Source organism: Rhinolophus ferrumequinum (assembly GCF_004115265.2).
Source record: "Rhinolophus ferrumequinum isolate MPI-CBG mRhiFer1 chromosome 15 unlocalized genomic scaffold, mRhiFer1_v1.p scaffold_54_arrow_ctg1_1, whole genome shotgun sequence".
In the NCBI taxonomy this organism is placed as follows: Eukaryota; Metazoa; Chordata; class Mammalia; order Chiroptera; family Rhinolophidae; genus Rhinolophus; species Rhinolophus ferrumequinum.
This window is the reverse complement of record NW_022680357.1, coordinates 5,842,810-5,869,277: the sequence shown is the minus strand read 5'-3', so window position 1 is coordinate 5,869,277 and position 26,468 is coordinate 5,842,810. Positions and strand designations below refer to the sequence as shown.

General features: G+C 48.2%; 1 protein-coding gene across 9 annotated transcripts; it reads left to right on the top strand.

Annotated features, from left to right (window-relative positions):
• The first annotated feature begins 140 nt into the window (after positions 1 to 140).
• On the top strand, positions 141 to 26,236 carry ANKS3 (ankyrin repeat and sterile alpha motif domain containing 3). Of its 9 annotated transcripts, none has more exons than XM_033101928.1 (17): positions 141 to 386; positions 2,712 to 2,883; positions 4,776 to 4,974; positions 5,167 to 5,288; positions 6,488 to 6,569; positions 11,754 to 11,889; positions 16,115 to 16,273; positions 18,426 to 18,563; positions 19,043 to 19,152; positions 20,740 to 20,916; positions 23,168 to 23,292; positions 23,794 to 23,935; positions 24,328 to 24,500; positions 24,891 to 24,976; positions 25,425 to 25,508; positions 25,675 to 25,765; positions 25,858 to 26,235. In XM_033101928.1, exons 2-16 carry the CDS (start codon positions 2,714 to 2,716, stop codon positions 25,752 to 25,754), a joined length of 1,983 nt encoding a protein of 660 aa, XP_032957819.1. In that variant the 5' UTR covers positions 141 to 386; positions 2,712 to 2,713; the 3' UTR covers positions 25,755 to 25,765; positions 25,858 to 26,235. The 9 variants fall into 9 exon arrangements, 7 of the variants coding, with proteins under 7 accessions (XP_032957819.1, XP_032957818.1, XP_032957817.1 ...); XM_033101927.1 differs by having other exon boundaries at positions 2,676 to 2,883; positions 25,838 to 26,235; XM_033101926.1 differs by having other exon boundaries at positions 2,676 to 2,883; positions 25,858 to 26,234.
• The last annotated feature ends 232 nt before the right edge of the window (positions 26,237 to 26,468 follow it).

The following is a 26,468-nucleotide window of genomic DNA, read 5'->3' as shown; positions in this document are numbered from 1 at the left end:
CCCGCGCCTCTTTCGGGACTTGGCGCGTCCTTCCTATCTTGCAACAGGATTGGTTCCCCTGGCCAGTGAAGGCGGGGCAGGCGAATTCCCTCTGCTTATTGGCTGTCGCGGGTGTCGCACAGCGAGCCGGACTAGCTGACCGGAAGGTCCGGGTGCGGGACGGGCGAATTCCTCTGCGCCTGGAGCTGCCCCGCGGACCCGCGAGCGTCCCGGCGTGCTCCGCGCCTCCCGCAACCACTTCCGGGGCGGGAGCCGAGCCTCGGGGTTCAGGCGTTTCGGAGGCGGGTGCTGAGGGGGCCCGGGAGGGCGCGGCGTAGAGCGGGCCCCGCGGAGGTAGCGTGGCGACGGCGGTCGTACGGCGGCTCGGGGCCCGTGGCACAGCGCAGGTAGGCTCCGCAGCGGCCCTGCCCCGCCTGGTGCCGGCACCTGCTGCCCACCTGTGCGGCCGGGAGCGGGGAGTCCCAGCCCTGCCTCTTGCTCGTGATGTGAGTTTCTGTCTCCGAGCTTCCGTTCTGCAGTTGTGGAGCGGGGAAGATAAAGCCACGTGCCGTGTAGAGCTACTGGGAGGAGGCGTCCCGGGACGTCAGTGCTGTGGGTGCGCGGGTTCTGCCCTAGGGACCCTCCCTAGGGCCTGAGAACGAGGGTGGACACCCAGCCCCACGGAAGGCCCACGCGCAGGGGACGGGGGGTGCCCTGGGGCTTTACAGATCTCTTCCCTGTGGGCGTGCCGGTCGACCACCAACGTCACTTTTTTTTAAAGTTAGGTTCTTTTGTTTAATTTAAAAGTGACGGATGCTTAGTATTTCACAAATGGACAGAACCAGAAGCTATATTCAAAAGACGGTTTTACAAGTATACAAATATAATCATGTTATGCAGAACAAATACCACATCATGTAGGGTGAAAAGGAAGTAATGGTACTTCTGTGGTCCCTTGGCATCCAACTTCTCTCTCTGTAAGCTCCCTGAGCAGGGTCTGGTTCTGCTTGTCCCTCAGCACTGGGCAGGAGGTCAGACATGTGAGCACCCAGTAAAAGGAGAGAGAACATGGGCTCCATCCCAGAGGAGGCGTTTGGAGAAGAGACACACCCACAGAAGGCTGGAGGGGGTTTTGAAAGGGGCCCTGAATTGACACTCACTTATTTGGCTTCTTATCCAGGCTCTGTGGGCCAGGACTGTTGATTCAGATTCTCACCTGTGGAGTGAGAGCTGCTTGCTCTCCTCAGTCCCTGCCAGTGTGAAAAGCGGGGATTCCAGGAAGCAGGGCTTTGCTCTGAATTTTGTTGCCTGCAAGCCCCATCACATGTACACGTACTCTTGCAAAGGGCCTACAGATTTTTTTGTTCCCCAGATTGGTGGCTCGTTTGTTGTTTGGCCATCTTGGCTGTCACCTGGAGCTTGGAAGCGTTCTTCATAGAGACTGAGATCCTAGTGGCATCTGTGAACTGCTGTGGTAGCTTTAGGCCATCTGAACAGTATGTGGCCTGTCTTTGTTTTCTTTCTCTCTCTTTTCTACACTTGCTTCCTTGTTCTTTCCCACCCAGGGTAGAATAGGAGACAAATGTCACTCCGTAACCTAAGTGTTCTGCTAGGAAGCTAGTGACTTGGCTTTGATTTGAGTAGGAATCCCTGAATAAAGGGTTCTCAAAATCACAGACTCTTCACCCTGGTGCTGTCCTCCAGGGGAAGTGTCACTCCACAAATTTATCACAACTGCCCCCCTAGCTCTCCCACTTTCAAGGATCGCATAGGTAGACTCCTAGTCAGTTAACATTTGCTGGTTTCTGTGCTAGGGGCTCTCAGTTTTTTTCAAAATTTATTTGTTTAAAAAATTTACATGCAGTAAAATTCACTCGTTTGGTGTTCAGGTTTATGAGTTTTGATAATTGCATAGAGTCACATACCCACCAATCAAAATGTAGAACAGGTCCATCACCCCCAAATTCTCTCTTGCTGTCCCTTTGTGGTCACCCCACCCCTAACCCCTGGTACCACTGATCTGTCCTCCAACCCTTTAGTTTTATCTTCTCTAGAAAGACATATGAATGGAATCATACAGTAGGTAGCCTTTTGAGTCTGGCTTTAGCACAGTGTATTTGTGATTGGTTCGTGTGTTGCGTGTATCAGCTATTCTTTCCTTCTCCTTGTTGCCCAGTAGCATTCCATTTTATGAACGTGCCACTTTGTTTACCCATTCTTCTATGTGTCTTTAACAGCAGCCCTTGGCGATATTATGTCCCCATTAGACAGTGAGGAGCTAGGGATCGGAGGTATAAGTAGCAGAGCTAAATTTTGATCTAGCTCCAAGTCCAGGGTTCTTCCCCACCATCCCCAAGAGCTGATTTGGTCCACTGACGCAGCCAGCATTTCTTTACTGCCCATCCAGGAGGTTGTCAGGCTCCTTGAGTTCCTGGAGAATGCCCTTCCTAGAATGTGGGGCCTGAGGATCGATGAAGGAAAATATGTGCACTGTAGTCTATGACTCACCATATAGGCTCCTCTTATTCTGTCTGGTGACAAACTCACAAAGCCACACAATATTTAATGAAAGAAAGGTGTCCAAGTCAGTCCCAGGAGTTGGCCGCACTGGGGAGCAGTCTGCTAGGATAGAGACATAGCTGCCTACTGCATGCAGGCAGGAGTGTGACTCCTGTTTCATCCCCTGAAACCACCAGGAAGGGAAGACCTAAGCCCTGGGCCTCACTCCACAGCGATGTCGGAGCTCAGCGATGAAGCCAGTGAACCAGAACTCCTGACCCGTAGCTTGTCCATGTGGCATGGGCTGGGTCCGCAGGTCAGCCGGGAGGAGCTGGCCGTCCCCTTGGATCTCCACACAGCTGCTTCCATCGGCCAGTATGAAGTGGTGAAGGAATGTGTGCAGCGGTAAGAGATCTTGTTAAATGTTCCTTCTTAGATGCTCAGAACCGTCTCAATGGCTTCAGCTCCCACATGGAGGTACCAGTAAGCTGAGAGGGACTCGCACGCAGTTGAGACATTTAGGACATATGGCCTGGATTAACCCTGCCTTTCGGGCAGTTGTCAGTAATGGATTATGCTGGACTCTACTAAGAAAGGCAGTTTTTACTCGTAGGAAGAAAAAGTTGGTTTAAACTTTTTTCATAGGCTTAGAAAACATTTCTGCCTTTAACCTGAGTAATTTTATGGTTTTCACTAATTTTAGAAATGCTCAAACAAAAATAAAGCTAGAAAGTTGTGCCCTGTGGCCTTCTTTTCCTGGGGGTTTATTTTCCTCCCTCGTGCCTTCCTCTCCCCTCCAGCTTCTGCCATAGAAGAGGAGGAGGCAGCTGGGTCTATCTGCCCGTCTGGAGGACTGCCACCTGCCCCAACTGCCCACATACTGGTTTTATTAATTTTATATCTAGATTAAGTCCTCATATAACAGCAGTGGCTTGGCTGTGTCTTGTTTATAGTACAGCATGGTACCTACTGTAATTTTTGGAAAAGGATCTATCTTCTTGCCTCCACCCCCTTATGTCTGCCACACTTGGTGCTTACATTGCCATTTCTCATCGATAACCCAGAGAAACGATCTATGTCTATACCTCCTTGTGCCTTTTCCAGTTCCTGGGGCACCAAAGCCAAGCCTCATTGAAGCCCCAGGTTTCCAGTTCTCAAGTCATAGCCATCGCTTATAAATACCTGGCCAGTTGAGTGTCAGTGCGCTCTAGTGAGGGATGACCCATCGTACTCCTGCACTAGGCGGCCTTGGGAACGGGAAGCTGGGTACGCAGACAGCATATCCCCCTCGCAGGGTCACCAAGACCCCAGTTATAACTCTGCTCCTTCAGCATTCTCGGACTTTTAAGCCTTTGTGTGTGCTGATAAAATGCACAGTCTGGAACAGCTCCACAGAGGAGAAGAGGGAAGTGTTTGTGTTCTGATTGGGCTTGTGGCACTAGCTGAGCCCGAGGCTTGCTCACAGTAAGACAGGCTGGGGACCTGAGGAGTGGGAGGCTTCAGAAAGGGTGATTGGGCTGACGGGAGGTGCGAGGGCCTTAGAGATGCTTGGCTAAGGGTAAGGCTCCTCCCTCCTCATTCGGAATTGACCTCCATCAGTGAAGGTCGTGTGCTGAAGATGAACCGGTCTCCAGGCGGCTCTCCGAGCCAGCGGCTGCCACTGCACTCTGGGGGTCAGGACCTTCTGGAATGGCTGGGTGGACTTCCCCGAGTCCAGAGATGCTAGTGAATGGAAAGTCAGTGTCTGGTATGGCTTGTGCAAGCCTCCACGAAGCGCAGACTGTGGATTGATTGGCAGTTGTTCACTCCGCTGGAGGCAAGGACTGTGGAAGAGGAGGGCTGGGAGGTCCGAACTGTGCAGTATGTTTCTGGAAGGGGGTATCATGTCCATATCCCAACCCCAAAGTCTGGGTTGGAAACCCCACATTTTTTTTTTTCTGTGGGAAACACTTTTCTATAACTGTGATGGAAATCAGAGAGAAAGATTAGATTATTTGGTTACAGATTTTCCAAGAATGTTTCTGTAGGGTGAGGTGACAGGAGAAATCAGTTCGCAGTGGGATTCTAGGTCTGAGTCCCTTCCTCTCTCCTCTCCCCCGAGCACTAGACAGCAGACTGTGGTGTATTGGTGGGAGGTAGTCAGGGCTCCAGGTCAGGGTTTCCCGACCTTGGCACTGCTGACAGTCTGCACTGCAGGTGGTTCGCAGCGTCCCTGGCCTCGACGCTGGCTTGACATGTGAGACACGCCCCACATGTGAGACGGCCGGGCGTGCCTAGCACATGTTGCGTTTGTTTAGGAGAGAGCTAGATTTGAATAAGAAGAATGGTGGTGGCTGGACCCCGCTGATGTATGCCTCCTACATTGGACACGATACCATCGTGCATCTGCTGCTCGAGGCGGGAGTGAGTGTGAACGTGCCGACCCCAGAAGGGCAGACTCCACTCATGCTGGCTTCCAGCTGTGGCAACGAGAGCATCGCCTACTTTCTCCTCCAGGTGAGCTAGGACGGGACTCAGGCCCAGAACCCTGCGGGCTCCCTGGCCGCTCTGGCAGAGGTGTGAACCACTGTAGGCCATGGGGTGTGCGTGCGTGTGATCACTTGGATTGTTTCAGCGTGGTGGCCTGCAGGGCTCGTGCCCCACGCAGAGGAGACGAGGCAGTAACGAGCACTCTGTGTTCTCTTGAAGCAAGGTGCGGAGCTAGAGATGAAGGACATTCAAGGCTGGACAGCCCTCTTCCACTGCACCAGCGCGGGGCATCAGCAGATGGTCAAGTTCCTTTTGGACAGTGGAGCGAATGCCAACGTGAGGTGATTACCACTTCTTAAGTGGCCATAGGAGTGGGTGTGGTCACATCTTACTCTGAGGAGGACAACTTCAGAGGCAGCTACGGGCCAGCGTCAGGGAAGCCCCTGCTTCAATATGAGAGGGCCGCCCAGGTGCAGAAGGCCTAGGGATAATCTCGGCCTTGTCACGCCTCAGACAGTGACGTTGAGTGCAGTACTTTAAGCTCTCTGAGCCTCACTTTATTCCTGAAAATGGGGATAGCAATACCTGTGTCATAGAGTTGTTAGAAGAATTACGTGTTCTGTCATACGCCAGAGGCCTAACATAGTGAAGGGCACTTAATTGACATGCGTTAAATGCTAATTCCTTTCCCCTTATCGCCTTTTGTAGACTTCAGGTGAGGAGATGCTTTGAAAACAGTCATGAGTTTTATAAGCTGGAATGGGTATTGTCTAAAGCATGTCATGATGATAATCCCTTTTCAACACAGCATCCACGTGGCACCACATGCCCCCTGGCTGATGTCATCCATTGTGAGACACACATAGCTTTACGTGCCATTAAAAAAGAAAAAAATGCTACTAATAAAATGCAACGTACCTATGGATTTTAAGACACAGTCTGATTTCAGAGATGTTAAAATGCGGAAACGGTGTGTCTTGGCATAACTGAAACCCAGTATTCTGCTGGGTTCCTGTCTTCTAGACCCGCGTGAAAGAAGTGAGGTGTAGGGGTACTCTGAAGACAGTGCCAAGTTAACCCTTAACCAAGTGCAAAAACTAAGCATCAGGTACCCGGTGTAGTAAGGACCAGGTAGATTATTAGCCCTGGTCCTTTTGGGAGGGATCCTGGATAGGATGTTGAACTCAAAAGTAGGGTCTCAGTAGGTGGATGGGAGACATTAGCTTTCTGTGAGCAGTGAGTGGCAGCAGCTGCCTTTTGCTGGTGATTCAAGTGAAGACGTAAGAGATCGTAGGTGCAGACAGCTATGAAGGAGGGAAGAGAGGGAGACAGTTTGTCTTTAGGACAGAAGACCAGAGCTGGGGTAGAAACCAGAAGAGTTCATGAAACTGCCGTGTTGATGAGAACTTTTCTCATCTCTCCCCGGTAATGTAGGGAGACCTCTACACTTAGGGGTGGGTGACATTGTCTGCAGTGGGGAAGCGGCTCCCTGGCACTACTTCTCTCCACGAATCATCGGACTGTGGCCTCTGTCTTGCAGGGAGCCGATATATGGATTCACGCCTTTGATGGAAGCAGCTGCTGCTGGCCATGAAATAATCGTGCAGTATTTTCTGAATCATGTAAGTGACGCTCTTTATTAGCTTTTAATTTAGTCACAGCAAGTGAGGAATCCTATCACTGAAGTACAAACTGTAACAGAATTTTCTGCTACATAGAAATAACTGCTCTTCATCTACTGATTCAACACATTTTCATTGAGTATCTATTGATGCCAAGTGTTGAGTGGCACCTAGGCATTCGGGGTACCGTGGTGAGTAAAAATAGACGCCCATTCCTGTAAGAATGTTGAAAATACTATTATTTGAAAAGTATGGAAAATCTATTTTAAAAAGCAAATAGCACTCATTATCCCATTCCTTAAAACAATTAAATAGAGTGAGAAGGCAGAGATCTTCCTCCCTTTTCACGCACACCCTGCTCCTCCCCCAGATGTCCCCTTGGTTTGACAGAGAGACACCCCATGACTTTTCCTCTGCTTAGAAGATAGGTCTGTAGACACCGGCAAACATACTGCTTTTCGTCCTGGACAAAGTGAGGTTCTACTGTGTGTTTGCCTGCAGCTTTTTAAATAATCACTTAATATGCCATAGCCGTCTTATGCTTATACAGTATTCCATGTTCAATCCGTGTCGCAATTTAATCAGTTCCTTGTCAGTAGAAATTTAGGTTTCCAGCATTTTGCAGTTATAACCAGTGCTCCAGGGAGTCTCTGTATAAACAGCTGTAGCATGCATGCAGTTGTTTCTTCGTACTGTATTTCTACAAGAGGGGTTGCTGGTGCTCGACATGTTAAGTTTAATAGGGCCTAATAAAAACAATTAAAAGATGGGCAAAGGATCCGAATAGGCATTTCTCCAAAGAAAATATACTGATAGCCAATAAACACGTGAAAAAATGCTTGACATCATTAGTTATCAGAGACATGCAAAACTACTAGGAAGTCTATAATAAACATAAGATGGACAATAACAAGAGTTGGTGAGGATGTGGAGAAAATGGAACCCCATACACTGCCAATGGGAATGTAAGTGATGCAACCAGTCTGCCAGTTTCTCAGTTAAATACAGACTTACCAGGTGACCCAGCAGTTCTACTCCTAGGCACATACCCAAGAGAATTGAAAACAGGTCCATGCAAAAACTGAAACACAAATGTCCATAGCAGTTTTACTCATGATAATCAAAAGGTGGAAGCAAATAACCCAAATGTCCATCAACTGATAAATGGAAAAATAAAATGTGTTATATATCCATACAATGGACTATTAATCAGGCACAAAAAGGAATGAAATCTTTTCCAGATTTCTGGTGAGACTGAGCATCTTTTCATGTTATGGGCCATTTGGGCTTCCTTTTCTGTAAATAATTATTCTTTGAAGGTAAGTCCACTCACAGGATCCTTCAGACATAGCCTAGGTTCAAGAAGAGATGGGTAAACTAAACAAAACAAAACAAAAAAAGAATAGATGGGTAGATACCCAGAAGAGGGATTGCTGGGTCATATGGTAGCTCTATTAGTTTTTTGAGAAACCTCCAGACTGTTTTCCATAGTGACTGTACCAATTTACATTTCCACCAGCAGTGACAGAGGGTTCCTTTTTCTCCACAGCCTCTCCAACAGTTGTTATTACTTGTCTTGTTGATGATACCCATTCTAACAGGTGTGAGGTGATATCTCATTGTGGTTTTGATTTGCATTTCCCTAATAGCTAGTGAAGTTGAGCATTTTTTCACATATGTGTTGGCAGTTTATATATCTTCTTGGGAGAAATGTCTGTTCAGGTCCTCTGCCCAGTGTTTAACTGGATTATTTTTTTGTTTATGTGGGATATAAAAGAGAAAGCAATAAATGAAGAAACAAAACAAAAAAAGCTGGGCCGGCCCGGTGGCTTAGGCGGTTAGAGCTCCGTGCTCCTAACTCCGAAGGCTGCTGGTTCGATCCCCACATGGGCCAGTGGGCTCTTAACCACAAGGTTGCCAGTTCAATTCCTCGAATCCCGCAAGGGATGGTGGGCTCCGCCCCCTGCAACTAAGACTGAGCACAGCACCTTGAGCTGAGCTGCCTTCCGGATGGCTCAGTTGGTTGGAGTACGGGCTCTCAACCACAAGGTTGCCAGTTCAATTCCTCGAGTCCCACAAGGGATGGTGGGCAGCAACCCCTGCAACTAAAATTGAACACGGCACCTTGAGCTCAGCTGCCGCTGAGCTCCCGGATGGCTCAGTTGGTTGGAGCGTGTCCTCTCAACTACAAGGTTGCCGGTTCGACTCCCGCAAGGGATGGTGGGCTGCGCCCCCTGCAACTAGCAACGGCAACTGGACCTGGAGCTGAGCTGCGCCCTCCACAACTAAGACTGAAAGGACAATAACTTGACTTGGAAAAAAAAGTCCTGGAAGTACACACTGTTCCCCAATAAAGTCCTGTTCCCTTTCCCCAGTAAAATCTTTAAAAAAAAAAAAAGCCTCATAGACACAGACAAGAGAAAACATATGGGAAAATCAGAGACTTTAGCTAATTTCTCTGTGTGCAGACTATGCCCTCATTTGGTGCCTTTACTCCCCTGCTGGGCCTGAGATTGTGTGTGGGCAACTCGTATTGAGAGAAAACAGTGAAGATGATGTTTGTTCTGGTTGAAACCTTTGGGTTTCTTCTATCAAACAAATTAGAATTATCTTCCCCACACCCTAGTTTTAGTGAGATATAATTGCCATACATCACTGTATAAGTTTAGGATGCAGTACAACATAATGATTTGACTTACGTATATCACGAAATGATTACCATGGTAAATTGAGTTAGCACCCATCATCTCATTTAGGTAATAGATGTGTATGTATTTTTTTCCTTGTGATGAGAACTCTTAGGATTTAATCGCTTAACAACTTTCCTATACACCATATAGCAGTGCTAAGTATAGTCATCATATACATTAGGTGCCTGGTACTTATTTATCTTACAACTGAAAGTTTGTGCCTTTTGACCACCCTCACCCAATTCCCCTTCCATCTCCCCCCTAAAAAAATGCCTTAGAAATTTTCTTTTAAGGCTAAAGGTTTCATAGCTGATTTCTAACCAGAGCTCTGGAAAGTGGGGCATTGTAGAAAAGTGAAGCTCAATTAGGTGCTTGTAAAAACGCAGCTTTTTCCTACCACATGATAGTATGATAATCATCTCTGTATTCGGTTCAACCAAGATTGTCAGTTGATCACAGTTTTTCAAAATTGGGGAAAAGAGTACATATATAGATATTTATTATACAAGGGATATATACTTGCTATAAAAGAATTAGTACAAAAAAAAAGAATGAGTACAGTTAAGCAGCAACAAAAAAAAGCAAAAGTCACTCATAATCTCATCAACTAGAAATAACATGTTAACACATTGTCAAGTATCCTAGTTCTTTAATAGATACATATTTTAAGTCAGAGTGGAATCCTGTTACACAAAATGTTTTGTAATTTTTTTTTCTCTTAATGATACGTTGTACACACCTGTCCATGTTACTAATACACTTGGACCTGTCATATAAATGGGTGAGTGGTCCATTTTACAGATGTGTTCTCACATATTTCACTAAATCCTTATTTTAGGTTCTTTCCGATTCTCACTATGCAAAATGCTGCAGGGAAGATCCTAAATGTTAGTGTATGTCCTTTATTTCCTGAGGTTAAATTCCTAGAAGTGGAACTGCTGGGTCAAGGGTATGTGCACTTTTAATGTTTGAACTCCCTCTTGCTGATTTGCCATCCGGAGCACTGAGCTCCAATAGTCACACCTTCAGATACGAAACCACATGGTTGAAGCTTTGAAAATGGAAAACTTACTGGGCTTTTTCCGTTTCAAAAGTAAACATGCTCATAGTAGTAAATTTAGAAAATATAGAAGGAAGATGGGAAAAGTTCCCATTATCTCACTGCTTAAAAATATTAACAGTATGGAGCAGCTGGATGGCTCAGTTGGTTACAGCGCGAGCTCTTAACTAGGTTGCCGGTTCAATTCCCGTATGGGATGGTGGGCTGCGCCCTCTGCGACTACGATTGAAAACGGTGACTGGATTTGCAGCTGAGCTGCGCCCTCCACAACTAGATTGAAGGACAACGACTTGACTTGAAGCTGATGGGCCCTGGAGAAACACACTGTTCCCCAATATTCCCCAATTAAAAAAAATAATATTAACAGTTTGGGTATATTTCCTCCTAGTAGCGCTTTCTGTGCACTTTTTTGTTTTATCTTGTTTTGCCACAATTATAATGTGTATCATGGTCCTTTTGAAAACTTGATTATACCAATTATTTGTAAATACCAGCATCTGTGACAGTAACATAGCGGACTCTCCAGCCCTGAGCATTTAAGTTGTCTCCAGGTTTTCATTATTGCAAATGTGCGATGTTAAACATCTTCGTGCATAACAACTTTCTCTGTATTTGGGGTTATTTCCCTAGAATAGAGTTGCAGAAGTGGAATTAGTGTGTTGGAGACTGTAAGTACTTTTTAGGGCTAAAAGTGCCCTAAAGTAGGATAAAAGTGCCCAAATTCTCTTTCAGAAGGGTGGGGCTCTTGTTCTCATTATGAGTTTTAAAGGCAGCTACTCTAGTGAAGCTGTTCCGTAAGAAGAGAAATGAAGCGAGGCAGACACACGCCCGGGTGCCGGGGTGAAGCCGGGCTCTGCTGTACAGCAGTGGCCTGAGTCTAACCTTCCTCACCTCCAGTGCCTGACTGCCTCTGTCCTTTAAGTCTCTGCCTGCCCCAGGGTGGCTAAAAGCTAAGTGGGAATGAACCTGGAGAGCTGCCGCAGGTGTGAGATAGCTGGATTAGTGCCTTATTTGACGAGCCCGCAAGCCTCTCCCATGCCCCCCGCTTACTCTTAGCATCAAGAAGAGAGTGAGATCCAATATATGGTGATGGCAGGAGAACTGACTCCGGGTGGTGAACACACAATGGGATTTATAGATGATGTAATACAGAATTGTACACCTGAAATCTGTGTAATTTTACTAACAATTGTCACCCCAATAAATTAAAAAAAAAAAAAAGAGAGAGAGAGAGAGAGAGAGAGAGAGTGAGAGACCACACAGGGCTGTACCTCTTTCTCCCGAAGTTGGGGGTTTTAGAGAACCCTGGGCACAGACCTTTCCAGGCTGGAGGTAAGAAGCCAGTGCATTTCTCATCCTGGGTCTGCAGCCTGGGAAGTGAGGGTGCTTTGCAGAGGAGTTTTCTAACTCTTGTTCTCTTACCAACTTTCACAGGGCGTCAAAGTGGACACGAGAGACAACAGTGGGGCCACAGCCCGAATGCTGGCCAAGCAGTATGGACACATGAAGATAGTGGGGTTGATAGATGCTCACTTTCCTTCTCTCCCCAAGAGCCTCTATCGGAACCCAGGTACTTGCACCCAGGTACTTGCGCCTGCGGCCTCTCCCTCTGCTGTAGTCCCGCCCCTTGCTCCCACCTGCTCCAGGAGATTGGGCATCTGCAGCTTTGCCAGACCTTCTCTGCCTCCCTCCCCACCCCCCAGACTTCACTGTGCAGTCAAGGTTGAAGCCTGCTTGTCTGAGGACAAGTTAGGGTGTAGAGTGGTACCTGCCAGGCTGAATGCCAGCACACAGGATGTGGGCATATGGCGCCCACCCAGAGGTAGGGCAGCCTCACGAAGGGGCTTGCTTCTGGGTTTTGTTTCTTTCTTTCTTTTTTTTTTTTTTTTAAGAACTTTTATTTAAAGTGTGTTTTTCCAGGACCCATCAGCTCCAAGTCAAGTAGTTGTTTCAGTCTAGTTGTGGAGGGCGCAGCTCACAGTGGCCCATGCGGGGATCGAACTGGCAGCCTTGTAGTTAAGAGCACCGCGCTCTGACCAGCTGAGCTAACTGGCCGCCCTAGGTTTTTACTTCTTGACTTTGCTTATGGTGTTTGTTGCCATAAAAGTTTTAATTTTATATAATCAAATTCATCAATCTTTTATTGCCTCTAGATTTTGAGTCACAGAAAATCTTTCCCTGTGCCCTGCTTGTACAAGAATTCATCCATGTTTTCTTCTAGTAGTGACATGGTTTCCCTTTTTACATTTAGATCTCTGATCCATTTACACTTGACTTTTATGTATAGTGTGAGGTATGGTTTTTTTCAAATGGCTACCTAGTTGTCTTAGCTTCATTTGTTTAAAAGCTCAGCTTTGACCTAGTGATCGGGAGACAGTCTTTGTCACACATACGAAATTTGTTCCTATTCTATTTCTGGTCTGTCTATTCACATACCACAACCACACTACTTTAATTATAGAGGCTTTTTGTAGATTATACAAAATTACAGAGCTGTTTTCATTTCCAGTATTCTATGGAAGTTGTGGCATTTTAACTTCATTTACTATAGAATATCTTTGGGTCCAGGTTTCAGTCAAATAAATAGTTAGGGTCAGTCACCCTTGCCACTCAAGCTGACTTATTAAACATGGAATTTTTATTTAGTGAGACCATATCAATAAATTTGGCCCAATCCAACATATTTTTTATCCTGATCCAACAATTTTAGGATCTATTTCTGCACATTTCCCAGATTTCCATTAATGTAAGAGGACAAAATCATGTTTTACTATGGAGTAGGACTAGTCTCCCTCGTAGCCTTCCTTTTTCAATGTTTTTCTAGCTATTGCTTTTTTTTTTTTTTTTTTGTCTGAACTTGAATACAGCTTGTCTAGCTCCTGCAAAACAGCATTTTGATGTTGAGATTGCGGCAGATTTATAAATGAACTACTCCTTTATGTTGTTGAGTGGTCCTGTCTAACAATAAGGAGTGTGCTTTTATTCAAGTATACTTTTGTGTCTTACCAGGGGGTTGAAATTTTTCCTCATATATGTTTTACATGTAACTTAAGTATGTTTGATTTTCTTTGTTGGTCTTGTAAATGAGGTTTCTACCATTACATCCTCCACTTGCTTATTGTCTGTGAATATGAAGGCTGTTGATGTCTGTATACCAATTTTATATTCTGCTTTATTGAATTCTTTCACTGTTAGAATTAGTTTTATTTATTGATTCTCTAGGGATTTTCCAGGTATACTCCTGTATAATCTGCAAATAGAGATAGATTTACTTCTTTTTTTCTCAATCACAGAATACTTTTTACATTTTTATTTTTAAAATAATTTTTCAATTGCAGTTGACATACAGTATTATATGAGTTTCAGCTGTACACCATAGTGATTAGACATTTATATATAATTTACAAAGCGATCACCCTGATAAATTTGGTACCCATCTGACACCATACATAGCTGTTACAATATTATTGACTATACTCCTTACGCTATACTTTACATCCCCATGACTGTTTTGTAACTACCAATTTGTACTTCTTATTCCCTTCCACTTTTTCACCCATCCCCTCAACCCCCACTCCCATCTAGCAACAAAATGTTCTCTATATCTATGAGTTTTTTTCTGTTTTGTGTGTTCATTTATTTTGGTCTTCAGATTCCACATATAAGTGAAAAGTATGGCATTTGTCTTTCTTTGTCTGATTTACTTCACTCAGCACAATACCCTCTAGGCCCATCCATGTTGGACCTAGACAACAAATGAAAACAGATGGCAAGATTTCATTTTTTTTAATGTTTGAATAATATTTCATTGTATATATGTACCACTTTATACATTTATTCATTGATGGACACCCAGGCTGCCTCTGTATCTTGGCCTTGTTCCCTGCAGAGACTGGTGGTGAGCGAGCCGGCTGTTTCTGTGTTAGAGGGGCTTTTGTCTGCTCCTCACAGGAACAGGAACTCGGAAGCATGTGACGCTCTCCGCCATCTGGGTCATGCTGAAGGTGTGGGCTTCGTGAGGGTCTGTCAGGGGTTCCTGCTGACCGTGCAAATTGGAGAGGACGTGCTGGGAGATTCAGATTCATGGAGCTGCCTTTTCCTGGGTTCCCCCACCTTGTACATTGATTTGTTATGACACCATCTGCTGCTTGGACGGGACCATGGGCTCCTCCTGGTGACGTAGATCCTGGAGAGGATGGGAGTGAGTTGAATGGGGAAAGGAGGGAGTGGTCCACTCAGGTCACTGGTCCACGTTTGGAACCTGGGTCAGTAACCGCCTGGCTTGCCCGGCAGTCACTAAGAGTTCTAGTTCATATCCGAGTGAGCTGGTTCCCTTTCCACAGCCTGGCTCGGCCCAGCTCCCTTCCCGGCCTCAGGACTGTTTTGTAATAAACACCAGCTCACGTGGAGTCCAGTGGTAATGAGGGACTTCTCCGTGTCTCCAGTCCAGTTTACCAACTCCAAAATGAGATCTTACCGGATGGGAGCCTTATACAAATATGTACATGAATTTTGCCTTCTAGGTGTGATGAAATATGGGAAACCATGAAAAGCTATAAACAGTAGTGGCTGTGGACATGCTGAGCGTTTAAGCCCAGATGAGCACCGAGTGTGCAGTACTTCCTAACATAGCACACAGAGCCTCAGGTGGCACTTGTTTCCCAAGAAGTTGTTCAGGCTGAGAATATAGAATTGCTAAGCTGTGAGTGATGTTGCCATGCGTTTATGAAGAGATGGGTCTTACGTGTCACTTCAACTTAGAACAGAATTTATTAGGTTGGTGCAAGAGTAATTGCAATTTAAAAGCTTAATATTGCAAAGACCGCAGTTACTTTTGTACCAACCTAATATTTCTGATTGTAAGCATAATATATGCTTGTTATAAAAATTTTGGCAAACTCAGACAACAAAAGGAATAAGAAATAAGAATAAGACTTCCCCATCACGACAAACTTTTTCAGTCCAGCTCATGTTCAGCAAGCTTGCTGTCCCCAGATGTCCCTGTGGCCCGTCTCAAAAGTAGACTGGCCCGTGTGGCATTTCTTACAAGGGAAGTCCTGGGAAACATTCTTTACTTGTTCTTTTTTCAGGTTTTAAAACTTTATTTGCATACTTAAAAAATTGTGCATTCCAATAATTAAAATCATTTGAACACAAAAAATTGACACTCTGATGAAACTGCATTTTACAGCCTGCAGGACACCTTGGACTAGCTTGGTTTTTCCTCTCGATTTCGCTGTTGTCCCATCCAGCTTCTGCCTTCACCAACATGCAGGTTCTTTTCCTTCCCTGCCAGCCAGCCAGGCAGATGGGAGGGGCAGGTGTGGCCTGCGTTGTCAGTAGTTCTGATGTGAGAAGGGGCAGCACAGTCATTTAAACTGGATCTAACCTCTTTGTATCCTACAAGTTAAGCAGCTAAAAGCGGGAAAATCAGAAGGCAATGCTTGTGGAACGTGCAGTGCGTACTGGCGGTGCGTGCCGTTACCATTCGCCTGCTCGCGTCTCCTGTTCAGCCGTTCCTTTCGAAGGCAGTGGGTTTTTCTTTTGTGTTTCCATCTTCTTCAGTTTTGACTGTTGAATTTCTCAATCTCAGCCACATCGAGTTTGTCAGACATGGTTGCAGAGGAAGCAGAGGAGGGTCATGAATGAGTGGAGTCTCATCTGCTCAGTGGAGGTCACCAGTCACTGTCCTTCTTCATTTAATAAAACCAATGATGATTTTCTTCCAATTTACTATGCAGTTTAAGTTAGTCTATCACTGGACAAACTGTCTTCATTTTGGTTTTGACCCACAGAAAAATATGAAGATCTGAGCTCTTCGGATGAATCCTGCCCTCCTCCTCAGAGACAGAGGCCCTGTCGGAAGAAGGGCCTCAGTATCCATGATGGGCCTCGGGCCTTGGCCAGGATCACAGCTATTGGACTTGGAGGCAAGACTCAGCAGCGCTGCTATGGTGAGCGTTCCACATTCCTGATGGCTCTCCAACAGTGCATTCGAAGACGCTGTCTGGAGGAGAACCAGCAAGTCTTAGGCTCCTGAAAGGTGGGCCAGTGGGTGGGAGCAGCCCCTTCAAGACTCAAAATTGGGTACATTGACTAGCTCTCAGGTTTGGGTTCATCCTTTGATTTTCCTTTTCACTGGTTAAAATTACAAATAGTACTTTCTCTCCAGCGGCAGAAATGTAGCGAGGCTCAGATTTCATTCATCATAGTACAGCTAGTGCAGGGACAGCGTGACGTTTGAGCCCCACTTCCTGTCTCTGGCCCTAACAGCCGGGCTCAATACGGAACACATTTGTCGGCCTGAGATGGTGGTGCCTCTGGGCCAGGCCAAGGGACGAGTCTGCTCTTGCTCTTTTCTCCAGGTGATGGATTTGCTGCTCAAACCCTTCTGAGAATTGTCACATGGTACACTTGGGCTAGATTCCTAGAGCCCGAGATTCCCGATCTCCTGAGCTTATTCTCAAGTTGTCAGCTCCTGAATGTTGAGTACAATGCTTTTGGGGAGTGTGGGGGTGCAGACAGTTCTTGGGATGAGTTGGGGTTGATGCTCACTCCCTCTCTAGCTCTGGCCTAAGTGATCAGACTTAGGAGTGAGTGACATCTGCCTTTGATGCCTGTCACCCATCCGCGGCCAGGCTGAGGCTGCTGGTCAGACAGGCTGCTTAGATGGGCCCTGCTCATAAGCAAGCACCTCTGAAGCCGGGCTGTGGAAGAAACCGACTTTCCCAGTCAGAGGAGACTGTGTTTAAGTCAAGAGTATATGAGTAACCTGATTCCCTTCTAAGACGCTTGGAAAGAGGCCTGGGTTGGGAACTTGAGGCCCCCCTTCTCCCATTGTCCTTGGGGGGGGGTTGACTGGACCACTGCGGAAGGCCGTCTTTCAGCTGCTGGCAAGCTCCTGCTCAGGGGGAGGGTACGGCTCATCTGACGTGCTTCTAAGCATATGACTCTGGGACGTTTGGCTGAGTTGTTCTCTTTTTGAGTGGCGGAGTCTGTTCCTTCTAGGGAGTCCATGCTACTTGTCCCGCCCACCCTGAGGTGGGACCATAGGAAGGATAGTTCTTACCCCTGCGGGGGGGGCGGGGAGGTGTAATTCATCTATGTGCAAGAGTTGCTTTTTTTAAATGGAATTCTTTCAAGTTACCGAAATAATCTGTGGCTGAAACCCATTTGTATGCACTTCTTTTTATGTACCCACAGAAAAGGCTGGAAGAACATTGACTGAAGTAATGATGGTAGTTGACGGTTTTGGCATTTCAGGAGAGTTTTGTTTTTTCCTCTTACACCTTGTGCTATTTAAATTTTCTGTAAGTGCATATATTCTTTGCCGACAGTTAAAAAAACCTTTTTGAATGATAAATGTGCTGGTTGTAAAAAATCCCAATTTAACTACAGAAAGGTATAAAGAGGAAAATGAGTTACGCATGGCCCCAGCAGCCAGTGTTTCATGCAAATCTATGTACTTTCTGTGGGGAAAGGACGGGGGGAAGGAAATGGGAATGAAACTCTATGGTTTGTGTTCTGCCTTTGCTCCTTGTTTTCTTGCCAGTAGATACGTTCAGAAGTTGTGTAATGTGGTATTACTGTGGTTAATTTTTAGCCCAGGGCCTCCTGCCTTCCTGCTCAGCCAGATCTTTTTGGTTAGGGTTGGCTGGCTTGAGGAGGAAACCCCTACAGGCCTGTGCTGAGAACTCACAGGGACCCTGTGTCAGATGAGGTGCTTCCAGCTGAAAGGGTCCCCTAGTGGTATAGTTTTTCCTTGGCTTAGGAGTCTGTAAACACAGCTTACCATTTCCTACCATTCACATTTAGAAAAGAAATAGCATGGTGTGTGATGGAGAGGGCTTGGGGCTCGACTGGGTGCCATGGGACAGGAGACTGGCTCTCCACCCCTCAGAGCCTGTCCCCTCACCTGCAAACTGCACATAACAGTGTGTCCAAGTCACTGTGGTGAGTGGCTGAGGCAATGACCGGGAAGATACGAATTCCCTTCTTTCCTGCCTGCGTCCTGGGTCTTCCTTCACGCTGAGGCCCCTCTGAGGAGGAGGACCTTGTCTCCCCTTTTTTGTTTGTGTGGGTTTACACGCTCAATTCTGTTCACAGAGCAGGTGCCTCCACGGGGCTATGTCACCTTCAACAGCAGTGACGAAAACCCGCTGGAAGGGCGGGGCCTCTGCTTCAGGGATGTCACCTCCCCCATCAATGACCGGGATGTGGAGAGCAGCAGCAGCAGCAGCCGGGGTATGTACCCACCCGCCCCCCCATGCGGCATGGCGCTGCCGTGCGTCCGGCCGGTAGAGCATGACGAGGGGGTGAGAGACAAGGCCCTGGCTCTTGTGAGAAAGGGCGAAGAACGGCATGGGGGCAGTGTCTCCAGGCAGCATCTGGGGGATTCGTTCCAGACAGGGTTAGCTCCTTGATCAGTGAGCCCTCTGGGACGTGTCCTTGTTATAGGATGAATGTCATTCATTCAGCAGCTGTTTACTGAGGGCCCTGTGTGCCAAGCACTGTTCTAGGTGCTTGGATTTGCCAGTGAACAGAACAGACAAAAACCCTGCCCATGTGTAGCGGGGAGGGCTCGGGCCAGGCAGTTGGCATGAAACAGAAGAACATAGTAAACTGTTGAAGGAGTTGGTGAGAGCTGTGGATGAAACAGCCCAGACGCGTGGAGTCACCACGAGTGCGACCTATAGTCCGCGTCCTTTTCCCACCATTGTCAGAAGAGCAGGCCTTCTGTGCCCACCTGGGGGCCGTGCAGAGCAGCAGCAGCAGCGAGGGCCTGGCGAGAGCCCCGGGACTCAGCAGCGAGGCCTCTCTGGAAAGCAACGAGGTGAGGCTTCTCCTTCTGTATCTCCCACCTCCCTTCCCTTTCTTGGTGTCAGGGGCGATGCTAACAGTTCCTTTGAGATGGGCGAGTCTCCTAACAAAGACAGTGTGTCTGCGCTGTGCTAGGCTACAAGGTCCGGGGCGCCCTCTAGGGGCATCGCTTGGGGTAGGTGGCACAGACCAAGGTGGAAGGCTCTGTATGGCAGTTGGGGGATTTCAAATCTTACCCACCCTGGGAGGGAATGGCACAAATTGAGAAGCTGGAATCATGAGTCAGAGAGCAGTTTGGATGCAGCCATGTCAGCTGTGAGCCCTTCAATATTCACTTATGTTTTGAGTTCATTTATTTTTTGAGTTCTGGGGGTGTTTTTTTTTTTTGTTTTTTTTTTTGAGGGATTTGTCCAGGGTCCCACAACTAATTAGTAACAAAGCTGGAATATGAACCTAGGTCTGGCTGACTTCAAAGCTCATGGACTTTTTCTTTTTTCTTTCTTTTAATCCTATCTTCCCCAAGCCCCTCTCCTTTGGCAGCCATCACCTGTTCTCTGTATGTATAAGTCTGTTTCTGTTCTGTTTAGTCATTTGTTTATCTAGAGTCCACATGTAAGTGCAGTCATGTGGTATTTGTCTTTCTCTGACTTATTTCACTTAGCGTAATACCTCTAGGTCCATCCATGTTGTCACAAACGGCAAGATTTCATTCTTTATTTTATTGCTGAATAATATTCCATTGTATACAGAGGGTGCCAAAAAATGTATACACATTTTAAGAAAGGAAAAAACTGTATCAAAATTGTAATACTCGGGCAGCCGGTTAATTCAGTTGGTTAGAGCGCGGTGCTCATAACACCAAGGCTGCTGGTTCGATCCCCATATGGGCCACTGTGAGCTGCGCCCTCCACAACTAGATTGAAACAACTACTTGACTTGGAGCTGAGGGGTCCTGGAAAAACACACTTAAAATAAATAAGTGTTTTAAAAATATGATAAAAATTAAAAAAAAGTAACGTTTTAAAAAAAATTGTAATACTCAATATATACTGATAACAAAAGATGAATACAAGTCACGTTTGACTTCTGCTATACAAGAGGTGCTCAAAATGGTTACCGTCAGTGTAATTTTAATAGTTTTTTCCTTTCTTAAAACGTGTATACATTTTTTTGGCCCCCTCTGTATGTGTCCCATATCTTCTTTATCCATTCATCTATTGATGGACATCTGGGTTGCTTCTGTATATTGGCTACTGTTGAGTTATGCTGCAATGAACATAGGGGTGTGTATATATATCTTTTTGAATTAGTGTTTTTGTCTTCTTGGGATAAATATCCAAAAGTGGATTGTATAGCAGCTCCATTTTTAATTTTTGAGGAACCTCCAAACTGTTTTCCATAGTGGCTGCACCAATTTACAGTCCTGCCAACAGTGTACGGGGGTTCCCTTTTCTCCACATCCTTGCTCACATTTACTTGTTGATTTATTAATAATGGCTGTTCTGATAGGTGTGAGGTGATATCTCATTGTGGTTTTAATTTGCATTTCCGTGATAAATAGTCCTTCAGTGTTACTTTAAACACACACCTCTTATCACAGGATTCGGATCATGCGCGTAAAAGTTCGGTTCGCAAACAAACTAAAAGTTATATGAAGACCAAGAATCGTTACAGCAACAGTGACAACCAGTGGCCTCCCAGCACTGGGACTTCTGGGGCAGCCTGTCCCCCAGGATCTGTCCCCCAGCCTGAGAGGGCCACCTATTCAGGACCCCAGGTAAGACCATCTGTGAAACTGGCGGTTACACTGGTAGCAAGATGGCACTTTTTGTGATTTGTGAGGCAGTTATCATGTACTCATGGTGGACCAGGTCCTGTTCAGAGAGAGAGTGGTGGTGGGTTTCCACCAAATGACCTATAAAGCTTCTTGGGTGAGAGGGTTCCTAAGGTTGGAGGCCAGTTGCAGGCTTTGTGTCCGTCTCTTTCCACAGGAGGGCTCTGTCTCTCCCCTCATTTCCGTATTCGACTCCGCGTCCCTGAGCCTGGGGAGCAGAAAAATAGGATCCATCTCATAGAGCTGCTTTCAGGGGTCAGTGACAAGATGCATGTGAAGCAGACATGGTGGCACATAGTAAGCACTGAGTGAAAATTGGTATTTCTGCCTTTCTCATCGTGGGTCACACTGGCTAAGCAATTTCTTAGGGATTATAGGTGCGACACAGCAGCTCAACTATCTAATACGTGTTTATTGAATTCTCCTGCTCTCTGTGGGCATAGGTGGTACTAAGATGAATGACAGAGAGGTACTTGTTTGCCATTTATTTGTTCAAGCCACAGCTCTGCTGCTCACTAGAACCCTGTGATTTTGCTGGCTTCTCCTTGCAGCCCCTCCAGGGAGCTCTCTCCCCGGTCTGTATTCCCAAGGCTCAGCAAGCAGCTGCACCTCTCGATTCCTTAAATGCATGTTGATTGGAGAGCTGCTGGTGATGGTGGGATGTTAAGGCTGTTTCAGAAAGTCGTTGAGGGCGGCTGTCATAGCCACCGGAGCGGGTAGAGCAGAGCTGGAACGCTTTTAGAGTTTCAGTTTCAAAGAATTGGCGTTGCTGGACCTGATGGTTCCCTAGAAGACCGTAATTACAAGGTTATATTTGGCTTGACTCAGAGCTTGTCTATCCAACACCAAAAGCCCTCTCCTTGGAGGACATGTGTTGAAAATAATCACAGATAAATGTTTTAACTTTGCAGCTGTCTGAGGTAAAAAGATTAACCACAAAGCTTAAAAGGCAAAGCTGGGGAAGGTGCTGTCCATAGGAGTTTTGAAAAGCTCTGACTTATTCTCGGAATCTAGAAGGCCACATACATGCTCAATGAGGCTGTGTGTGTGGTCAGGAAGGACCTGAGAATACCTCTGACGACCTTGAGGCTCCGCGCAGGCGAGAAGGAAAGGCAAAGGTAGATTGTCGTGCCTGGCTGAGTGTGGAAGATGTGCTCCCACAAGCGGACAGAGCTACTCAGCAAAGAATCAGCTCTAAAAAAATATGTTCAAAGAGCTAAGGAAACCACATCTAAATAGAGAATGTCAAGAAAGTGACAGAAATAAAAATGAACTAAATAGACATTCTGGAGATGAAAAATATAACTCAAATGAAAATTTCACCAGAGGTGCTCAACAAGCAGATTTGAGCATACAGAAGAAAGAATTAGAAAACTTTACATTGACCAATTGAGATTGTCCAATTTGAGAAAGAGAAAGAAGAATGAAGAAAAATGAACAGAAACCTGTGAGACACCATCAAGCATCCAACACACACCAGAAGGAAAAGAGGGAACAGAAAGCAGAAAATGTTTTGAAAATAGCCAAACCTTCCCAAATTTGATCAAAAACATGAATCTGCACATTCAAGAAGCTAAATGAACTCTAAGTGGGTTAAACTCGGATCCACACCTAGACCTGTCATAATGCAACTATCAAAAAGAGGATCTTGAAGGAAGCGAGAGCGAACTCATCACCTACAAGGGAATCTCAGTAAGATTAACAGCTAATGTTCCATCAGAAACCATGGAGACCAAAGACGTTTGATGACATATTCAAAGTAATGAAAGAAAAACAACTCAACCAAGAATCCTATGTCCAGCACAAGCTACCCTTCAGAAGTGAAGGAGAAATTAACATAGTCCCAGGTACACAAAGACTAAGAGTCCTTGGTGTTAGCAGCCCTGCCCTATAGGAAATACTAAAGGTGTCCTTAAGGCTGCAATGCAAAGACACTAGATTCAAAGACACAAGTAGGTGGAAAGTGCTTCTGGACTTGCTGCTCTACCTGAGGGCACAGAGAGAAGGGGCAGCTTGGGCTGCTCCACTGCTGAACTTGGGGGGTCAGCAGGGCTCAGATCTCCCCCTTGTAAGCGACATCACAAATTCGTGCTTAGCAGGAGAAGAGTGGCTCTGCGCTGCATCGTGTGCTCTTCTTGTCCCCATGCCTTTGTGCCCCGCTGGCCTCTGACCTGTCCCGGCCTCTGGCCTCTAGGACCTTGCCTCTCTGCTGGAGCAGATCGGGTGTCTGAAGTACCTGCAGCTGTTTGAGGAGCAGGACGTGGACCTCCGCATCTTCCTGACCCTCACTGAGAGCGACCTGAAGGAGATCGGCATCACGTGAGTCCAGAGGGGCCAGCTGTGGCCACCTGTCCCTTGTTTCAGCCACAGTTTTGGGGCCGTGGCTTCCCAGCAGTGAGGTGGAAAGAGCTGCCCTGTGTAGAGGTCAGCTTTCTTCCTGCGGTCTGCTGTCCTCCATTCCTATAGCAGCTTCTGGCTTAGATGCAGGTGACCTGGGCTCTGTGGCTCGAGGCCCCCACACTGGCCCGGCTGACAGTGCTGCATTCAGGACACCCAGACATTTTTCTGCCCGTTCACTTCTGAGAGCTTCCCGAGTTGGCAGATGGTTGTCCACAGGCTGACATCCCTGTTTAGTAAAAGCAGCATTCGGGCTGGGCAGGGGAGGAGAGAGGGGAGACCAGTTTTTGGAGGGGTTGCCACTTCCTACAACCCTTTCTGTCCTCTGCTGCAGGCTCCCAGGGCCACTCTTTCCTAAAGGGAAGGGACCGTCTTTATGGAAGGACGGTCAGTGCTGATCTGAGTCCTCTCATCCCCCCGTAGGTTGTTTGGACCCAAGAGGAAGATGACCTCTGCCATTGCCCGTTGGCACAGCAGTGCCCGTCCCCCCAGTGATGCCCTGGAGCTGGCCTATGCTGACCGGCTGGAAGCCGAGATGCAGGAGCTGGCCATCCAGCTGCACAAAGTAAATGGAGAGAGCAGGGAGGGGACGTGCAGAAATGGCAAGAGGCTTCTGGAGACAAAGACCTGCAGAGAAGGACACAGCCGGCGATAGGACAGTGAGGGCAGAAAGCATGACGGCTCCTCCCTGAAGGGGAGACACACAGGCAGGCACCCAGGAAGAAGGCACAGAAAGCTAGGGGACGTTAGGCGGGGACAAGCGGGGAGACAGAACGAGGGCAGAGAACAGGCATCCAGTGTGGACACCAGGAAGGGACCCAAAGCAGGGGAGCTCCGATGCAGAGCCAACACCCCCCTCCAGTCCAGGAGGGTCAGGACGGCGGAGACGGAGGGTGGCCTTGTGTCCCCTGTGTCCCCCGGCCCACCTGCCCGCCCACCCCACCTCTCCCACTGCAGCGCTGTGAGGAGGTGGAGGCCATGCGGGGCCAGGTGTCCCAGGAGCAGGAGCTGCGCGCTGTGGTGGAGAGCTGCCTCCTGGAGCAGGATGGTGCCCGCAAGGACATGCTTGCCCAGCTGCAGGAGACCTGGGCCCTGGCCCGGGACGCTGTTCTTGTCCTGGACCAGCTGCGGTGAGTGGGAGTGGGTGCCTGCACTGGCCCTGGGCCAGGCTGAGTTTCCTTTTCTCCAGACTCTTCAATGAAGGACTTGCTTTCAGGGCCTCCTAGGGTGACTCACTGCCACCCCATTTCATTGTCTGTTCCTTCCTGCAGGCAGCAATGGGGCCCTGAAAAGCTGTACACCCCATGCAGGTTCTCTGCCCCGGTCTCGGGTCACGAGCTTGTCAGTATGGGTGCAGCACAGGGGTGCTTGCCAAGCTCAGGAAGGCAGGCTGCGGGGACAGGCCATAACCCCACCTTAACACTCAGGGAGGTGGGGTGTCTGCCATCCCTGCCTTCTGGGGCCATGGAAAGCATCCCCAGGCCTCTCCCCTCACCAGCACTTGGTCTTGTGTCCGGCAGAGCCTGTCAGGCCGAGCTGTCAGCCCGAGTGAAGCGGGACGAGTCCCCTCTCGGGGCCACCCTGGGCCCTGCCCTCCCCACAGCTGGTAAGGAGAGCAGCGTCCTGGCCCCAGACTGGGCAGGCAGAGGGCAAGGACGCCTCCTCGGGTTGGGTTTTCCACTTGTTTCAGCAGTTATCACACAGGTCCCCTCACACACAATCCCAGACCAAGGTGAGGGCACCCTGTCTGCCACAGCCCATTTCCTCACCGTTCCTTTTGGTGGTGGGTAGGCAGAGCCCATGAGCCAACAAAGACCTCAAGTGGCTTCAGCAGCCTCCAGTTGGAGGGCTGGGCCCCCAACCGACCCCCCACTTTCATTCCTGGGGCCGGGCCCTGGCTAGTAGTACTTTGGTCAACAAGCAAGAGAAGACATTTTGAAATAAGGGGCTGCGCGGGCACTGACCATTGGGTGGGTCTCCTGCTCACAGTGGTGCAGGCCAGAGGCAGAGCCTGTGAACAGAGACCCAGGCTCACCCAGCGTTCTGCCCCACAGACTCCAAAGGCTGGCAGGCCTCCCTGCAGGCCCTGAGCCTCCCGGAGCTATCGGGAGCCCTGGAGGATCGAGTCCATGAGATGGGTGAGTCTCGGGGACAGAAGCCAGTGGCTCTTGGCCCTGCACAGGAATCAGACATGGGGTAACGGAGAGCCCTGCCAGCTCAGACCCCAGTGCCTCCCCCAGGGTGTCTCTTCCTCCCATTGCTGCCCACATTTGCAAAGCCGTGACTGTCTGCTCCTATCCTCAGGGCGACTGCTGTGCTCAGTGACCCAGGGCCTGGAGCAGCTGCAGGTGCTGAATGGGAAAGAGAACTGGCGGGAGCCTTAGCCGGAGGGACGGTGAGTGTCAGCCACTGAGGCCCCAGGCCCGGACACAGGGTCTGCTGGCAGCTGAGTGAGCGCCCACCTCAGTCCCCTCTTTCCCTTCTCAGAATCTGACGTTGGGTGACTGATCCACCCTGAAGCTGTGTGCCCGGAAAACAGGAGGGCAGTGAGTGGGCAGTTGCAGCAGCCCAGGCCCCAAGTGGGGCCAGAGGATCGGCCCCCGGGAGCAGCTGGCAGAGAGGCGGGACCGGGCTGTGGCCGGTGCCAGGCAGTGAGGCCCCCACAGAGGCAGGACGGAGGCCTCTTGCCCAGAACCTGGCGGTGAGGCCCAGAGCAGGCAGGGCCTTGGGGAGAGCGTGTCCCCGCAGGCGCCACACTCAGGCTTGCCCTGATGGGTGAGGGCTGCGGCGCCGGGCAGCATGGTATTTGCTGGAAAATAAAATTGAAGATCTGGTGATGGGCTCAGTTGTGGTGTCACAACATGCAGCGCTGGCTGACGTAGCAAAGCAGGGGAAAGCCACGCCGAGATCCAGCGCCAGGGACCCACTGGGGCCCAGCCCCTCTGCCAGGACAGGGAGCACTGCTCATAGTGGGCTGACTTGGTGACCCCTCTTGCCCCATCTGCAGTTAGCGCCACCTTTGCTCAGAGCCCCCATGATTCATAGAAGCTACCTGGAGCGCCAAGCACGTCCCTACCCCCCAGGAAATCAGAGAGGAA